Source organism: Nematolebias whitei, chromosome 13, assembly GCF_014905685.2.
Source record: "Nematolebias whitei isolate Nwh7 chromosome 13, NemWhi1, whole genome shotgun sequence".
Lineage (NCBI taxonomy): Eukaryota > Metazoa > Chordata > Actinopteri > Cyprinodontiformes > Rivulidae > Nematolebias > Nematolebias whitei.
The window spans coordinates 10,157,832-10,174,797 of NC_056510.1; the positions used below are offsets into that span (position 1 = coordinate 10,157,832).

The 16,966-nt window shown below is 39.8% G+C and overlaps 1 protein-coding gene across 1 annotated transcript; it reads left to right on the forward strand.

Annotated features, from left to right (window-relative positions):
* Positions 1–8,792: 8,792 nt before the first annotated feature.
* On the forward strand, positions 8,793–9,593 carry lrrc3 (leucine rich repeat containing 3). Its single transcript, XM_037687186.1, has one exon. It carries the CDS (start codon positions 8,793–8,795, stop codon positions 9,591–9,593), a length of 801 nt encoding a protein of 266 aa, XP_037543114.1.
* Positions 9,594–16,966: the final 7,373 nt, after the last annotated feature.

Here is a 16,966-nt window from a genome sequence, read left to right on the forward strand (position 1 = left end):
GTACCATCCTTATCAGAACTCTTACAGTGCCTTTGGAGTGTCCTTGACATCTCCCTTCCCTTGCGGAATGTCTGTCACTATGTGCCTATGTGCGGGGTGTTTTTTTCAATATCAGGGTCTTTCTTCTCGGTCAAGGAGAAAGAGTTTAAAAGGATTTTTTTTTTGCCTCCAAATCCTATACGTGTCACTTTCATTACTTTTTGTCCGTCTAAACAGGTCTCACTTGTAAATGAGTCTTTGAGGTTCAATGCGATTTATCTGTCTAAATAAAGGTTGAATGAATTAATGAATTTATGGTCATTTGCAGGACGAATTAGCAGAAGCTAACTGAGTAGCTGTGGAGCAGTTGTAGGACAGCCAACAAGGAACCAGAACAGAACAGTTTGATTCCCTGCCATGCCCATATGTCATGGTGTCCTTGAGCAAGACACCCATACTTGCTCCTCCAGTGCTTACATAGATGCCCGCTGCATGGGAATGATGGATCAAATGCAGAGCACAAATTTTGTTATTGTATGGGAACATACGGGGATGTCAATATGTAGATATTTCACTATCAGCTAGCTGTAGGATTTTGAGTGCAGCCTGAGACACTTTCAATGTTTCCTGAGAAAGTTGTATTGTCTCACAAACTTTTATAGAATAGAGATTGCATAATTTGTAATAAAGATTACTTATTTTATAATGACAGCAATCCACTCAAGTCTCCACTTTAGTCTTGACCCCACTTGGAGTTGACATTATCTTATCATTCCAGTCAGAATTAGACTATTTCTCCTAACTGAGCTTGTTCAAAAAGCTATCGACAACAGGTGAGATATTATTTGTTTGTAGTTTGTTTGTTTTTTTAACTCTGAAATATGCAATCTGAACTACACATTTAAATGATGCTGTGTGCAACTTTTGCATCAGTACACTTTAAGTTTAAATGATTTTTATCAGCTGCATGAAGCGCTGCACATGTAGCTTTCCACCAGTCTGTTGACAGCATGTGTTCATATCCATCCACCGTCCATAATACTTTACCCGCTTCTTCCTTTTTGGGTTGTGGGGCTCACTGGTGCTCATATCCAGCCATCACTGTTCAAGAGGCAGGGGACACCATGAACAGGTCGCAAGTCCATCACATGGACACATAGAGACAAAAGAGACAAACAACCATCCACTCTCTCACTCACACATATGGCAATTTAGAGTTAACAATCAGCCGAACATGTATGTTTTTGGTCTGTGGGAGGAAACTGGTGTACTCGGAGAAACCCACGCATGCACGGAGAGAACATGCAAACTCCACCCAGAAAGGTCCCCAGTCAGGATTTGATCCAGCAGCCTTCTTGCTGAGAGGCAACAGCTCTACAGACAATATTTAACTCCCCTAGTTGTATCAGTTGGAAAAGTCTTGTTCTGCTGTCAGCCTGACTGATTAAAAGACTAAATGCATTGTCCATCTTTAAACTTTCCGTAAGGCAGCCAATTTTACGTTGCTCGAACATCACGAGAATCTGGGGGAAGCGGCATTATACAAGGAGCAAAATTCATTTTGCTCCCTGCATTAGAGAGCAGGACTTACCTTGACTGTGTGGAGCAGATAGGTGAATCTTAAAAGTCATGCAAGCTTATCTGAAAGCCTGCATTCTCATCCTGACGACCTGAGCGCCACTGCAAAATACAAAATACAAGACGATGATATCATCTTCTATTAGAGTCACAGAGGACTCAGCTCATACCTCCTCTGGGGCTGTCTATACCTAGATTCATTCATTTTCTTTCCAGCTTATTTTTATTCAGTGTTGCTAGGAGCAGGTGCCTTCCTTCAGCAATCGTTGGCTAAGAAGTGGGGTACCTGGGCAGGTCATACGTCCATCACAAGATCACTCACACCTAATGTTAGTCTAGAGCAGCCAATTATCCTAACATGTATGTTTTGAGGCTGTGGGAGGAAAATAACACATAAACAAAGAAAACATGCAAACTCCACCCAGAAAAGCCTGACTATCTTTCTGCAAGGCAAATAAAATCACAACCAAAAAGTACACTATGTGTTTATTTATATCCGGTATTTGATTTATAGATTATTTTTTTAGGAAATGGGTACAAACTATTGGATTTTCTAACTCTGTTGTTGGGTTGAATATGTTCTTGGCCACTTGGTGGCAGTGAAACAAAACCAAAATTTAACGCTGTTTATTACAGTGATCAATGAATCACATCATGTCTTTAAGCTATGTTCTGTTAACTGATTTCCAAAGCAGAAAATAATTAAGGATTAATCGTTGTCCGTATTATCAGTTTACTGTGTATTATTAATTTATTTATTTATTAGTTTATGGCTGTAAACTTCAAACTGACTGGAAACATGGTGCATCTTTTAAGAACCAATATTCTGGCTGTAAAACTGTTAACAATTGAAGCTGAAATATTTTGGGCTGCAGACTACACAACATAAATTCTGAATTCAAGCTGCATCCAGTCACATTAACTGTGCAGGTTATTTATTTATACAATTCAAATCAAATACAGAAAACTAAAGCTTCTTCTAAACAGATAAACTAACATTAATTTCTACACAGATGCTCCAAAGTATTTTTATTTTTTTGGCCTGAATGCAAGAATAACTTTCCTCCCACAGACTGAAAACATACATGTTGGGCTGATAGGTTGTTTGTCTCTTTGTGTCCCTATGATGGACTTGCAGCCTGTCCAGGGTGTCTCCCAATCTCTCGCACAGTAACTGTTGGATATGGTCACCATTGTCCCATATGACCCAGAAAGGAAGAAGTGGGTAAAGATAATGGATGGAACTTGTAATTTCATTTTGTTTCTCATGTAATTTGTAATTCACATCTAGTGTTGCAATCGATTTAGCAAAGCAGTGATGAGTGTGGTAAACAGCTTTCAAACAGACTTGTGTGCGGTAAAATCAAAACTGAATGAAGCTCTTCATATTTGCAGCACTTCACAGATAAAACATGCAGCATTAAATATCAGTATTTACAGAGACGCCTGGCAGTGCAGAATACTAGAAAACCAGAGAACAAGAACACAACAGTGAGCTTTTCTGCTACAATGAAAGTAAATGGGAGATGTTTTACACACTGCAATCCTTTTGTGAGTTTAATAATAATAGTGACTCTCTTTAGTCAATTTCTTGTACAAAACTTGTTTTTTTACATTGCCTTTAATGCATCTTTTTTAAATTAATTGAGAAAACTTAGATTAATAAATACATTTAGAATTAGATAAATAAATCCTCCATGAACACATGAGAAAATAATGCCAGCTTGGTGTTCTCACAAATCCAATATGTGTGGCGTAGCATTTCCTTAATGAGGTTTTAGTTGTTTTGTACCCTGATGTTTGAGACTGCAGCTGGACAGGGCCAGTAGAAGCTGCTTCATGTCTTTAATGACAGAGAGAAAACTGGGGACAGCCAACCTACATTACAGTTACACCAGGGGATTGAAAACAGAACAGGATGTTGATTTAACTCAATGATTTTATATTTCCTTTTGTTAATGTAATTAGAAAGCAGTCTTCTAAAAAGACTTTTTAAAACTGTAACACTTGCACATAAGCAGCTATATTTAGCACTTGGTAGACAAAATCAAATACAAACGTATACAAAAAGTGCACTAAATACAGTATGTATTTGTTGCTTCTTATACAAGTCATTGTTGTTAATCCACCATTTAAGTTCTTTTAAAGGTTGAATATAGTTGGACTTATCTTATCCTAATGTAATTTGAAATATTATGATAATACATTTTACAGCAAAATATTTCATCTGGAATAAAAAGAAGAGGTTTGGTTTGGTATTTCTACCCTCACTTGCGGTCACGACCTCTGGGTAGTGACCAAAAGAACAAGATCATGGATACAGGTGGTCAAGATGAGTTTTCTCTGCAGGGTAGCTGGACTCTCCCTCAGAGATAGTGAGAAGTTCGGTTATCCAGGAGAGACTCAGAGTAGAGCCGCTGCTCCTCCACATTGAGAAGAGCCAGTTGAGGTGGTTCAGACATCTGGTAAGGAAGACCACCAGATGCCTCCCTAAGAAGGTGTTCCAGGCAAGTCCAGAAAGAGACCCCAGAAAACCCAGGACATGCTGGAGAGACTTTCTCTCTTGGCTGGGAATGTCTTGGAGTCCTCCCAGAAGAGCTGGAAGAGGTGGCTGTGGGGGGAAGATGTCTGGGCCTCCCTGATCAAGCTGCTGTCCCCACAACTTAACTCACAAAGAAACGGAAGTGGATGGCTGGATGGATGGATAGATGATCAAGTTGTTTAAAGATGGCAGCATTCCATTTTGCTATTTGTCCAAATCTGACTGTTAGTTCATAAATCAAGTCAGAATTGATTTCTCTTTCACCAAACGTCGCTCAGCGATCAACACCAGGTAAGATACTGATTGTTTGTGACTTTTTCACAAAACCTCCAAAAGGCCCGAAATAATCCAGTAAAATCACAGGAGACCTGAAACTACAGTAATTGTAAACATGTGAATGTCAAAAAATGCTTTGGTCAAAAGTCATGGATGTTTTTATTACTATGGCTGAGAATTGCATCTCTGCCCATGAACCATATGTTTGGGTTAGCAGCGAGCTGGGTGAGGAGCTGGGTTCAGCTTGCAGCTGCTGCCAAGGACACCTCCTGCGCTCGGTGAACTCCACTGAACTGATAAGGACATAAAAGCAAACTGAAGGCAGCTTGAGGCAGATTCTCATGGTCTTCATGTGTGTACTTGTGTGTGTCCTCAAAATCTGACATTGCAAGTAAAATCCCAGTTACAAATATTCTCCTCCTGTCGATTGTGGTTCTTTTTGAGTAAACAACGTAAGTGAGACTATTTTTCTCCAACAGTGAAAAATTAAACTGTTTTTATGGTTGGTTGTCTTTCATAAATTAAGGATAATAGCTATATTATTATTATAATCATTTTTTAATGATAATAATAACAATAATAAAAGCTAACTACAGTGCCTCCTGCTGTTTGCTGATGGTGTTTGTTGAAGCAGCAGTTTGGAGCACATTCTGCAGAATAAAGTCTCGACTTTTAAAATAAAGTTCTCATGAACAAACCTAACTGCTGACATCTTGATCCACTACTGCTGAGCTCCCTCAGGGCAGGCAGGACAATCAATAACTCACCACAGCCACAGAGCTAATCTCAAGCTGTGCTCACAGAAACTTGAAAATTTAGTCAGAGTCAGAGAGATTTTTTTTTGCCATACACACCACATGTAGTACATGAGATGGGACGAAACCATGTACACAGGGTCCCAGTTACGTCCAACAAAAACACAAATTGTAAAGAAAAACTTTAGTAAGATCCGAGTCATGAACTAAGAATATACTACATTCAATAAACCAAAAATACACAAGACCAAGAATATGCTAAGCACTAATGGTACAAAAACAATGCGCCAAAACAACAGCAGCACGAACATGAGTCCGAGCGAGCAGATGAGGACCAATGAACACAGCAACACAAAATAATCAGCAGCATGAGATCAGCATCATGGATAGTCAGCAGCACACATCAACAACCAAGTGGCATTACAGTGATTTTTCAGTTTTTTCAAAGTGATTATTCTGGTTAGAGATTCATGAGCAGGGGTCTGCAACCTTTACGATCCAAAGAGCCATTTCTGCTCCTTCACTCACTAAATTAAAATGTCCAGAACCACAAAACTTACCCCATGATCATCTACAGGTGGCCCATGGATCACTTTAAGTTTGTTGCAGGAGGCTCAGGCCAGTAGGAGTGACATAAAACTACAAATATCTAATGATTTTAAACATTCATTGATATTTTTACATTTTAAGGCAAAGGAAAAGACAGGATTATTGTAAAGAAAGATTTATTTTTATAGCTTTTACCAATTAAAAAGAAAAAATTTAACAATGGTAGCACAAATTTCAGTTTACATTTCCAAAGTAAGTTTTATTCATTCAATGCAGTCAAATTTGTTCATAATTTTATTATTAGCAGTTACCGGAACGCACTTTGTCAAAATCTGAGAGTTCCCAGATCCTGTTCCGGCAGGATCCATTTAAAATGAAGCCCTGTCGCACAGTGATAGCTGAATTTGTGCACTACTGACCCCCGTGACCCAAAAAGGAAGAAGCAGGTAAAAGATAATGGATGGCTAGATGGAAGGATGGAAATTTAAACAATGAGCTATGCAGATTTAGTGTTTTTTTTATCGTGGAAAAATTAAGTATCCTACTTTAAAGAAATAAAGCATAAAGTTAAAGTATGTTTTACTCCTTGTATTAGTACTAGTATTCACAAATTTGCTAAATAAATGACATGAAACTGTTAAAACTGGCACTGGTTTGTCCGTTTTGGTCAAACCTTGAAAGATCCGCTCCAGAGGAACCAAAGAGCCTCATGTGGCTCCCGAGCCACAGGTTGCAGACCCCTGTTCATGAGTCTAACAGCCTCTGGGTAGAAGCTGTTCCTCAGCCTGGTGGTTCTACACTTAATGCTCCTCAGCCTTCTGCCTGAGGGGAGCGGGGCAAAAAGTGTGTGTGCTGGGTGTGTGGGGTCCTTCATGATGCAGGAATGGGGAGGCTGACTCCAACAGACTTTTGTGCAGCCTTCACCACTCTCTGCAAAGCTTTTCTGTCTGCAGCTGTGCAGCCTCCATGCCACACGTTGATTGAACGCTCGGTTCACCAAATAATGGCTTTCCAGACCTGTTTTCTTGTTACTGTTGTTCTTTTTCTTCTTCCTCCTCCTCTTCCTCCTCTTCTTCTTCTGGCTGTTTACTTGTCAGGGACAGACTGCAGGCTGGCCCCAACTTGATGCCGTGGCTCTGTGGAAGTGCAACATCCAGGCTAGACTGGTGTTGGAGTTTCTTGTTTACACAGAGACACTGGACACTTGGAGAATTTTGTGAAATTGTGAGGACTTAAGAAGTTGTTATGCACCATTTCTGATCAGGGAGAACTGCAATACAACAAGCTCCTCATGTAAATATTTTATTTTAAGCTTGTCCTGATCACCTTTTTTGACATTGTTGTGTTAACTTATTGTGTAAATAAAGTTTTGTTAAAAAAACCCAAAATCTTCTTCCTCCTCTTCTTCTTTGCCAAGAACAATGTTCAGGCTCCACTTTTCCATTCATTGGGTTAATTTGCAGCTGGGAGAAAAGGAGGAGGAGGAGACGCGCAAAGCGGAGGGAGGCGCAGACTGTTGAGGAGTTGCCAGCAGAACATCAGTGTGCGCGCGTGCAGCAGCAGGAGCGCGAGGTAAGCCGGAGGTGTGATGCTCCTCGTGCACCTGACATCAACAAGTGAGATATTTGTGGTTCAGGAGGGAAACGACGCACATCTGGAGACATGAAGATGACACAGAAGTGGCTTAGTTAATGGCTTTTTGGTAAGCTTATTTAAAATTATTTAAATTAACAACCTTAATATGAATTATTATGATTAAAAAAAAACATTATGTTGTCTTCACAACACTTAGGCATCATTTACAACAAAAAGACTGCTTCATGCCCACTTTATGCTTCTTTTTTTAATCTAATTTCACTCCAAAGCTCTACTTTTGGTATATTTTAAATAAGCTGGACAAACATTCAATTTTTTTTAATTGTTTAAACTTAAATAGCCATTTGCACAATGTTTTCTTGTTGAAGTGGACACTCGTTGCCCTTATTAAAGTGTGCATTTGCAGGATAAAACAGAGAAATTGGCTCATAATTACTGAGCAAATGACTAACACGGTAAATTACAAATAATTACCCAGACAAGAAGGACCTTACGGATGTGCCTGTTTCATATCCCCACTGCTGCGCTTGTGTATAAATGTATTTTCCACACCTGCTGCTGAGCTCAGACCAATAAAACTGCTGATGGGCTCGATTTAAGAGCCCCAACAGAGGGAGAGAGATTCTGACATGAGGCCTGATGCCACATAAAAAAGGTGGCACAGCGGGTCAGAAAAACCAGAAGACACACAGTGGATGACCTTGAACCCAGCAAGGGGTTTTATGTGTGATCAGTTTAGTCCACAAGAGAGTGCACAGCCCTGGAGTGATGGTGCTCCCGCAGGACAGATGGAGTAAATTTAGAGTCTGTGGCTATTCTTATCACAGGACTGAGAATGAGAGACGGCAGCCCTTGAAATGAAGGAGCTGTGGAGGAAAAAAAAAAAGGGGTGGAATCCTATGGAAGGGCTGTATTTGTTACAGCTTGTTCCTTCTTCAGCTGTGAAATCCTGTAACTGAGATTGATATGAGCCATGCTCCAAGATCAGAGGCAAAATTACACTCTGCCTAATTGAATGGGAAAATGCATTTGTTGACCTGTAGGTAAGTGCTCCTGCTGCTTTATGAGATTTGCAGACATGAAATGGATTTTTCCTCCAAAATCGCATTATTTATTTTCTAAACACTGTGCACATTGGAAAAGACAAAATGTGATGCTTTACCCTGCCAGTACACTATAACTTGCTTTTCAGATAAAGACTAACACTGTTTTTGTTTTTTCAGTACACAGGGTGTGGACTTCAGTGCTGCTCATTCCGTTTTCTGATAATCTCAGCATCCTCACAAAAAACCTTGATACCGCAGCTGGATCGCATTTAAAAGGCAGCCTGATTTCTGGATGAGAGCACGCCTTCAAATCGATATTAATGGATTATCTTCAGTTAAGCTTCCATGTTTTTGTAAATAACTTTGGCGTTTTTAACTCTAATGAAGTGATTATCAGCATTTTATGCCAGAAACCAGACTGAACCATGACTCCCTTTGCCTGACAGGTCTTGTGGAAAGTCACTGCTAATAATGCAGGACTTTGCAGGGCCTGGTATGTCCAGGAAGACCCTGATTTTTGAAGGTTTTGCCCTGTTCTGGGGCTTGTTTTTTGGAATACTTGTTACAAAAGTATCAGTGATGGCTTGTCCCGTGAGTTGTCTATGCATAGAGAAGAATGGCTTTACAGTTGTTCAATGTATGTCTCGCAACCTGGAAAAGATCCCACCAGATCTTCCTAGAGATACGGTCGTCCTGCTTTTAGCGGCCAACCACATCACCCACATCCCCAACTACGCCTTCAAAGAACTGCACTACCTTCAGGAACTGGACCTGTCCAACAATGACATAGAGACTGTGGACGTCGGAGCATTTCAAGGCGTTTCCGACAGCCTCCTTGTGCTGGATTTATCAAACAACCACATCCAAAGTGTCCCCAAAGAGGCGTTCGCTCGACTGCGAGCAAAAATCAGCCTCTCGAACAACCCGTGGCACTGTGAGTGCACACTTCAGGAAGTCCTGAGGGAGCTGCGCCTGGACCCTGAGACGGTCAACGAGGTGGTCTGCCACACGGCGGTGCAGGAGGAGTATGCGGGCAAACCGGTCATCCAGGTGCTGGACTCAGGGATCAACTTCTGCAACTTTCACCACAAGACCACGGATGTAGCCATGTTTGTCACCATGTTCGGATGGTTCACCATGGTGATCGCCTACGTTATCTACTATGTAAGACACAATCAGGAGGACGCCAGGAGGCATCTGGAGTACCTAAAGTCACTGCCCAGCAACTCTCAGATCAGCAAGGACTTTGACACCATCAGCACGGTTCTTTAGCAGGAGGTTTGTGTGCATCTTGGATTTTCAGAGTGACTATAAAGCTGCTGAAACGCAAAACCACACTTCTAGTTATTAAAACAAATAATTTTGATTGGGGATGCACTGTTTTCCTCCAAAATTTTATATGGTAATATTTTTTACCGTATTTTGACCAATAACTGATTCTGATATAAAATAAATTATTTTGTGGATTTTGAGGAGGGAGGTACCACTTATTGTGAGATACCTTAAATTTATGTTTAAATCACCAGGCAAATGTTATTTTGTTCACAGTTTTTAAGCCCAACTTCAACTTCAACTTATTTTAGCCAGTTTTAATTAACCTAATCCTGAAATCCGTCACAACCGCAACAAACTGTCTGATCTATGTGAAAAGTTGAGGTTATCAGAATTTGTTACATAATATTAAGAAACCATGTGCGTGGTTTAACAAATCTGTTCTTTCAAATTAGTTGATCTGTCCATGTAGATTTATCCACTTAATGTTTGAGGGTAAGCAATACATTTATGTTTGTACAGTTGGAGAAATTCTTTATTCCAGGATCACTAATTTCTTGTGAAGCCATCAAACCTTTAAAACTCGAAACACCACGCCAACAGCAGAAATGTAGACAAGAAACTACAGCCCGATTAGAATCAAAACTAGAAAGTTCCTGGAAAAACTTTGACGGGGACTGCCACGCTGATTTGACTGTAATATGTGTTAGGGTTTGCTTTCAGATACCAGTATATCGATTTCATTTTTTGATTTGGATTCAGCATGTGATGGGAAACGTTCCCAGCCATAACCACCCCAAATTTCAGTTATATATGAGTAAAAGTAGCCGAGTTAAAGCTATTTAAATGGAGCTTTGGTGGCCATCTTGAATTTTTAGATTTGATTTCAGTATTTAATGGGCATTTCCCTCAGCTATTTTTTTTTTCTTTTGGCTGTTCCCTTCTTCAGGGGTCACCACAGTGAACTAACTCACACGAAGACTTGTCAATTAATTTTCCACTGGATGCCCTTCCTGACGCAACCACAGACCACCGAGCTATCCCTCTGTATGGAGCAGAGAGCTGCTGACTAGGGCGCCTGGGAAAGCAGATGGTGAGGGTTAAGGGCCTTGCTCAAGGGCCCAGAGTGGGGCAAATGTGAGTGGAGACAGGTGTGGGTACTTCACCTTTCCCACCCACATTTTAATGTGGTCAGTACCGGGAGTAGAGTCAGCGATCTTCCAATTACAGGCCAACCATCTCTAACTTATGCGCCACCACTCCCTATTTCTCTCAGCTACTAACTCGCTGAATTTCAGCTTAATAGCTCTAAAAATGGCTGTGTGATTGATTTTTTCCCTTTTAGCTAAGGCAGCCATCTTGGATATTTGATTTGCATTAGGAACGTATAATAACTCTCTCTCAGCTACGACCATACCAAATTTCTAGGGATGCATAATATTGGATTTTTGGCCGATATCCGATATGCCGATACGTTAAAACTTATTTGGCTGATGAGCAATACCAATATTGTTTTTTTCCTAGACCTACTTACAGAAAACACAGCTTTCTCTGCTGTGGAATTAAAATACATTATTCTGCATGGTCTTTGTCACTTTGGCCTGCTATCAAATGCAAATGCCCAAAAAGGGGGCTGAAAATGATGTAACACTTCAACTTGATTATGTTTAATATCAAATTTATTCATGACTTTTACTCTCTCTAACACAATGGCAACACTCGAATAGTGAAAATGTGTAAATTTTTACAAATTTAAATTCAACTTACTCGCAAGCGACAAGTGAAAAGCGCATAAGTAGTAGTGCATTAATAGATATACTTGACAGTTTCTTAAATTAAAAATTAATTTTAAACTGAAGGCTTTTATGTCTGTGAGTTTTTTTGATGGAATGACCGATGTCCGATATTTAAATTTATCGCTAATATCAGCCAATACTGATACCAAGCCGATAATATCGTGCATCCCTACAAATTTCAGCTGAATATCTCAAAAAAGGACTGAGTTATATTCAATTTTGTGTTTGCAAGCTTGAGCGAGACACAATATGGGTTCACACTTGTGAATTTTCACATTTTTACAGCGCTATAAGTCAGAGATATGACGAGCTCAAAACACTCCTCACAATTCGATCTGCAGGCTTTTTGAAAGGGAAAAACGGTGTTTGCAAATTGCGTCTCCATGGTTACTTAAAACAACAATTAAAATAATAGCACACATCACAGCGCTGAGCCGTTCATTTTGATATAACATTTGTGGAATTACACGTTGAGGTTTGGGCCGCAAGGCAGCACGGTGGCGCAACTGGTAGAGCTGATGCCTCTCAGCGAGCAGGTCCCTGGTTCAAACCCCGGTCCGGGGGCCTTTCTGGGTGGAGTTTGCATGTTCTCTCCGTGCATGCGTGGGTTTTCTCCGGGTACTCCGGTTTCCTCCCACAGACCAAAAACATGCATGTTAGGCTGATTGGTAACTCTAAATTGCCCCTAGGTGTGAGTGAGAGAGTGAATGGTTGTTTGTCTCGTTTGTCTCTATGTGGCCCTGTGATGGACTTGCGACCCGTCCAGGGTGTACCCCGCCCCTCGCACAGTGATTGCTGGACATGGGCACCAGCGACCCCCGTGACCCAAAAATGGAATAAACGGGTAAAGAAAATGGATGGATGGATGGATGGATGGTTTGGGCCGCATTAAAGTTGAAGGAAGCGTAAGACCATTTACAGGTGGCTGTCCCCAACGAGTCTCTGAACTGAGCAAATCGTAAAAATGACCAATAAAAGGTAAAAATTATTCCAACTTACACAAACTTGTATGTTTTTAATGACTTTGAACTTTGAATATTATGTAATCTTTGATGCATACATTTCTGAAGGGATTTAGATGGAGTTAGATATATTTTTTTGGTGCTTCTGGATCTTTCAGTCCAATGTTGCAATTTGTAGCTGGTCCCTGACCCCTGTTTCATCCACACTGAAGACAAAACTAAATACAACACCCGCAACAAAAAGATGACTCTACCATGTTGTTTAAAAAAAAAAAACCTCAGCAGAGTGTGTTGTTTACCTTAAATGTGGACTCACGTTTTAGAATTGCCTTTTAGTAACTCTTAAACTTCTCCGTTTGATAAAATTTCAGAAGAACCTTTTTAATGTTCGATATAGGTACCGCTGACTCTCCTCAAACTTTATTTTCACCCACAAACCTTTGCAGATTTGGAATATACCTATGATAGTGTGCAATCCTAACTTTGATTTTGCCCAAATATGTTTTGCGACAACAAAATACATTTATTTTGGCGTCAGTAAATGTGAACGAATGTGGCACAACCCACGCAGAGCAACATATAGCACATAACAAGCAACTTGTTTTCCATAAGGCATGATTAATACTGAGTGGATAAATACGTTTTCCTACTCTGAAGTCCGTTTATGATTGAACCTGAGATGAAGGAGGAGAACGATGGAGTCTCCTGGTTATTTTTACATCGGCTGATTTACGTCCGTTTAGCTCATAAAGTCAAGGTGAGGGGAATTTTATGAGACAGTGAAGCTTCCTGGTCCAGAAAATAGTTTCTCTCTGAAAGGGAGCTAAATATTCCAACTGAAGAGTTTCAGTGTGTTTATCGTTCTGTTGATTCTGAAAACACCCAATATAATGAATCATATCACAGGATAGTGTAAGTAAAGCCTGAACTCCAGGGAGGAGTGGATTAAATGTCTCACAAAGGATAGTAGGCTGGAGTTTCTCTTCCCTGATATGTGATAATATAAACACATATTTTTCACGGCCTTCAACATGAGGCTTGTCACATCCAGATGTATGAACCTACTTAATTCCTGCACATCTCAAATATGTATGAAAGTTTAAACATAATGCATACATTAGAAAACAAATCACTATTATTTGCCTATACAAAAATAAAGTTGTTGCCTTACTGGGGCTGTTTTTACTGGTCATTTAATAAATCTATTCATAAATAAATGCTCAACATTGTCTGCCAATTCATGCAAAACTTATTTGGCTGCTTGTACTTTGTAGTACTTTGTTCATTTTTTTTCTAGATGAACTCAGATGTTTTTTTTTATTTGTTTTTTTAACATTTGCTTCCTTCTGCTGAACAAGAAGTAAAAAAGAGGTTGATGAGAATAATCAACAGCACCATCACGTTAAATTGGAATGACACACTTTGAACATGATTTCATTTGGAATCTATGCAAAGGAAATTCATCAAAGAACATTAAGACGAGGAGGGAAAGATGTTGATGCCCAAGCAAATTGAATATGGATGTTACAACAGCAGGACTGGTGCTATTAGATTACATTACATACAGCTATGGTTTCATTATTAAAGGGATAGTTCAGATAAAATAGGATTTTTGGACCAAAAAAAAAAAGAGAAGAATATGTTACACATGTTGTAGGCAGCTCTTTGAACGTCTTTAGTTTAGAGAAATGGAGTTAAATCTGACTGGATTGATGAGATAAGGGTTAATCTGGTAAATTATGTTTTAAATTACCCATCCATTATCTTTACCTGCTTCTTCATTTTAATGGAGAGTCACAGGGGTCACTGCTGCCCATATCCAGCCGTCACTGTGGGGGAGGCGAGGTACACTCTGGACGGGTCTCCAGTCCATCACAGGGACACATAGAGACAAACGAGACAAACAACCATTCAGTCTCTCATTCACACCTAGGGACAATTTAGAGTTACCAGTCAGCCTAACATGCAGGTTTTTGGTGTGTGGGAGGAAACCGGAGCACCCGGAGAAAACCCACGCATGCACGGAGAGAACATGCAAACTCCACCCAGAAAGGCCCCGGGCCAGGATTTGAACCAGGGACCTGCTCGTTGAAAGGCAGCAGCTCTACCTACTGTGCCACCGTGTCACCCATTTTAATTTAGCCCCAATATCAAAGTATTTATATCAGTTCCATCTGCCATTTTTTTTAAACTTCTGTCTCCATGTGAAGACAAAAGTCTTAGGAGGTAGAACAAAAATTGCATTTGATGAAAATGTTGAGATTTGAGGTTTCTTGTTCCAGCAACACTTTGATCATAGTGTTGGTCAGACTGGTTGTAATTTTGTCATTTTAGTTGGAATTAAACTTTTTTTTTTTCCAAACTGAGGTCCTTTAAAGGACTATCTACATTTATTGTTTATATTTGTTACACATCCCCACTTTAAATGATGTGAACTTTCACAATGATGTCAGAGTGTTTTTCAAAAAACACGACTATGGACAGCAAATATTCTTGAAGTGGTAATGTTTTGTGTTGTTGGTGGCCAGTTCCACATTAAGCAGTGCTGATTTAAGCATGCACCTGATGCCTGAATAAATTCATTGGGCTTTAGGAAACATCTGAAAGAACGTCCGGGGGGGGGGGGGGATACAGTTTTTAAAAGAGTCTATTTAATCATGCATTCATTGCACCACTTCCAGAATCTTGTTGCGCTGCTAAAATCTCCACAGCACAACAACGTTTGGTTCTGCGGAGTTTGGCAAGACATCATAGAGGATTCGCTTGAAGCACCGGTACCTACCAGAAGCCATCAAAAATGACTGTAATATGAATTAATGTAGCTTTGCAGACAGCAATGGTCTCTAAATGTAATGTATGTCTGAACAACACATTACTTTGTTTCTGCAGCAAACAAAGAGCTCAATTATATTTTTCCTTATTGTAGCCAATCAGTGGTTGGACACAGAATCAATGTGATTTTGTTTTCTCCCCTTGTTGCAGTTAATTGTGTCCAAGTGCCTATTCTCTGGGATTTTCACACATAGCACTGTGCACTATGGTGGACAGCTGGGTGTCCCGTCCTCTTCTTGTCCACTACAGCCATTGTTGAGGCAGAGGACGTTTAGAGCATCATTGTTACATGTTTTCTGTGTTGTTAAGTCGTGACTCAACTAATTGTGGAAGAAAATTGAAATTAATATAAAGTAATATTTGGCAACAGATGTACTTGACATACTCTTGCTAAGATTTTTTTTTTTTTTTTAGTTTTACATATTGTATTTAGGACAATATTTGTATTTTCTACTACTGTATTTTGTTATGAGGTGTCTGTTTGTGCAGTTCTGACCTGTTGCATTAAAATGTTTACCGTATTTTTCGGACTATAAGGCGCAATATCAATGAACGGGTCTGTTTTCATACATAAGGCGCATTAAGCAAAACAAACTCATTTTGAAAGATTTCTGAGTGCCATGTACCATATTATATTGGTTTGAGGTTATTAAGCACAACCAGAATTAATACATAAGGTGCACCTGACTATAAAGCTTAATGTCAATTTTTGAGAACATTTAAGGGTTTTAAGTGTGCCTTATAGTCTAAAAAATACGGTATACTGGCCTGGGGCACACAACATTTATGCACATCCCATCTGTGTCGTTAATTTGTAAAATGTTGTTCAGCATAGACTTGTGACTGGCTGTTTTCTGTGAGAGAAGTTCAAGGGCTCTTGCTGTCCATGTGAATCATGTCAGTTTTCTGTTTGTTTTAGTATTTACTGTGTGTACGTTTTGTTTCTGGAAGTCATAGGACAACTTTTCCAGCATTTCAAAATAAAACTTCTTTCCAAACTCAGTTTGTTGGCCAGATGACTTTTTATTTTTTTAATGAGAAACAAGAAACAAAACTTTACATGAGGAATGATGTTGAATAGTTGGTTATATTAAATGCTTAATTTGTGCTGGTTCCTGCCGGAACAGGATCCGGGAATTCTCTTATTTTGACAGGGTGCATTCCTGTAACGGTTTGATTGGACCTGATAACTCTCAGGCTTACTAATAATAAAGTTATGAACAAATATGACTGCCATGAACGTATAAAACTTATACTGGATATGTAAACTGAAAATAATTACATAAACACTCATTTTCAACACCACCAATTACGAGCATACAATCTGTCCCGCATTTCTGCATCTACACTTAAAAACATCTCCACCCCTAAAAGAGTGGTGGGGATGAGCGCCGAGCTAACCAGGTAGTCGTATGCGGGTAGGAGCCCACAGGCAGGCGCCTGGCGGTTTCACAGATGGAGTCGAACAACAACGAGCAGGGATAGTGATGGGCTCGGAACCATCAATAAGGGGGAGGGGGGTAGAATACTTGACAGAAGCGGAGTGTTTACAAATGTAGGTAAACGTAGATGTTTTACAACTCATTAAAATACACCAAAAATGCAGGAAATCACGTTTTATTCCAAATTTTCTTGGTGAAGACACCCGGACCAACCCCCACCTACCTTCCGTCAACCCACCTGCTATTTGCGTTCCGGCACCGATCAATTTACAAATTAAGCTCTGGCTATATTTTAATGTCTCTGCATAATATTGTGAATTTGTTATGGTTGTGTGCGCCAC

Excerpts from the sequence above, each read along its gene's own strand:
- lrrc3 (XM_037687186.1), top strand. The coding sequence starts at position 8,793 with ATGCAGGACTTTGCAGGGCCTGGTATGTCCAGGAAGACCCTGATTTTT.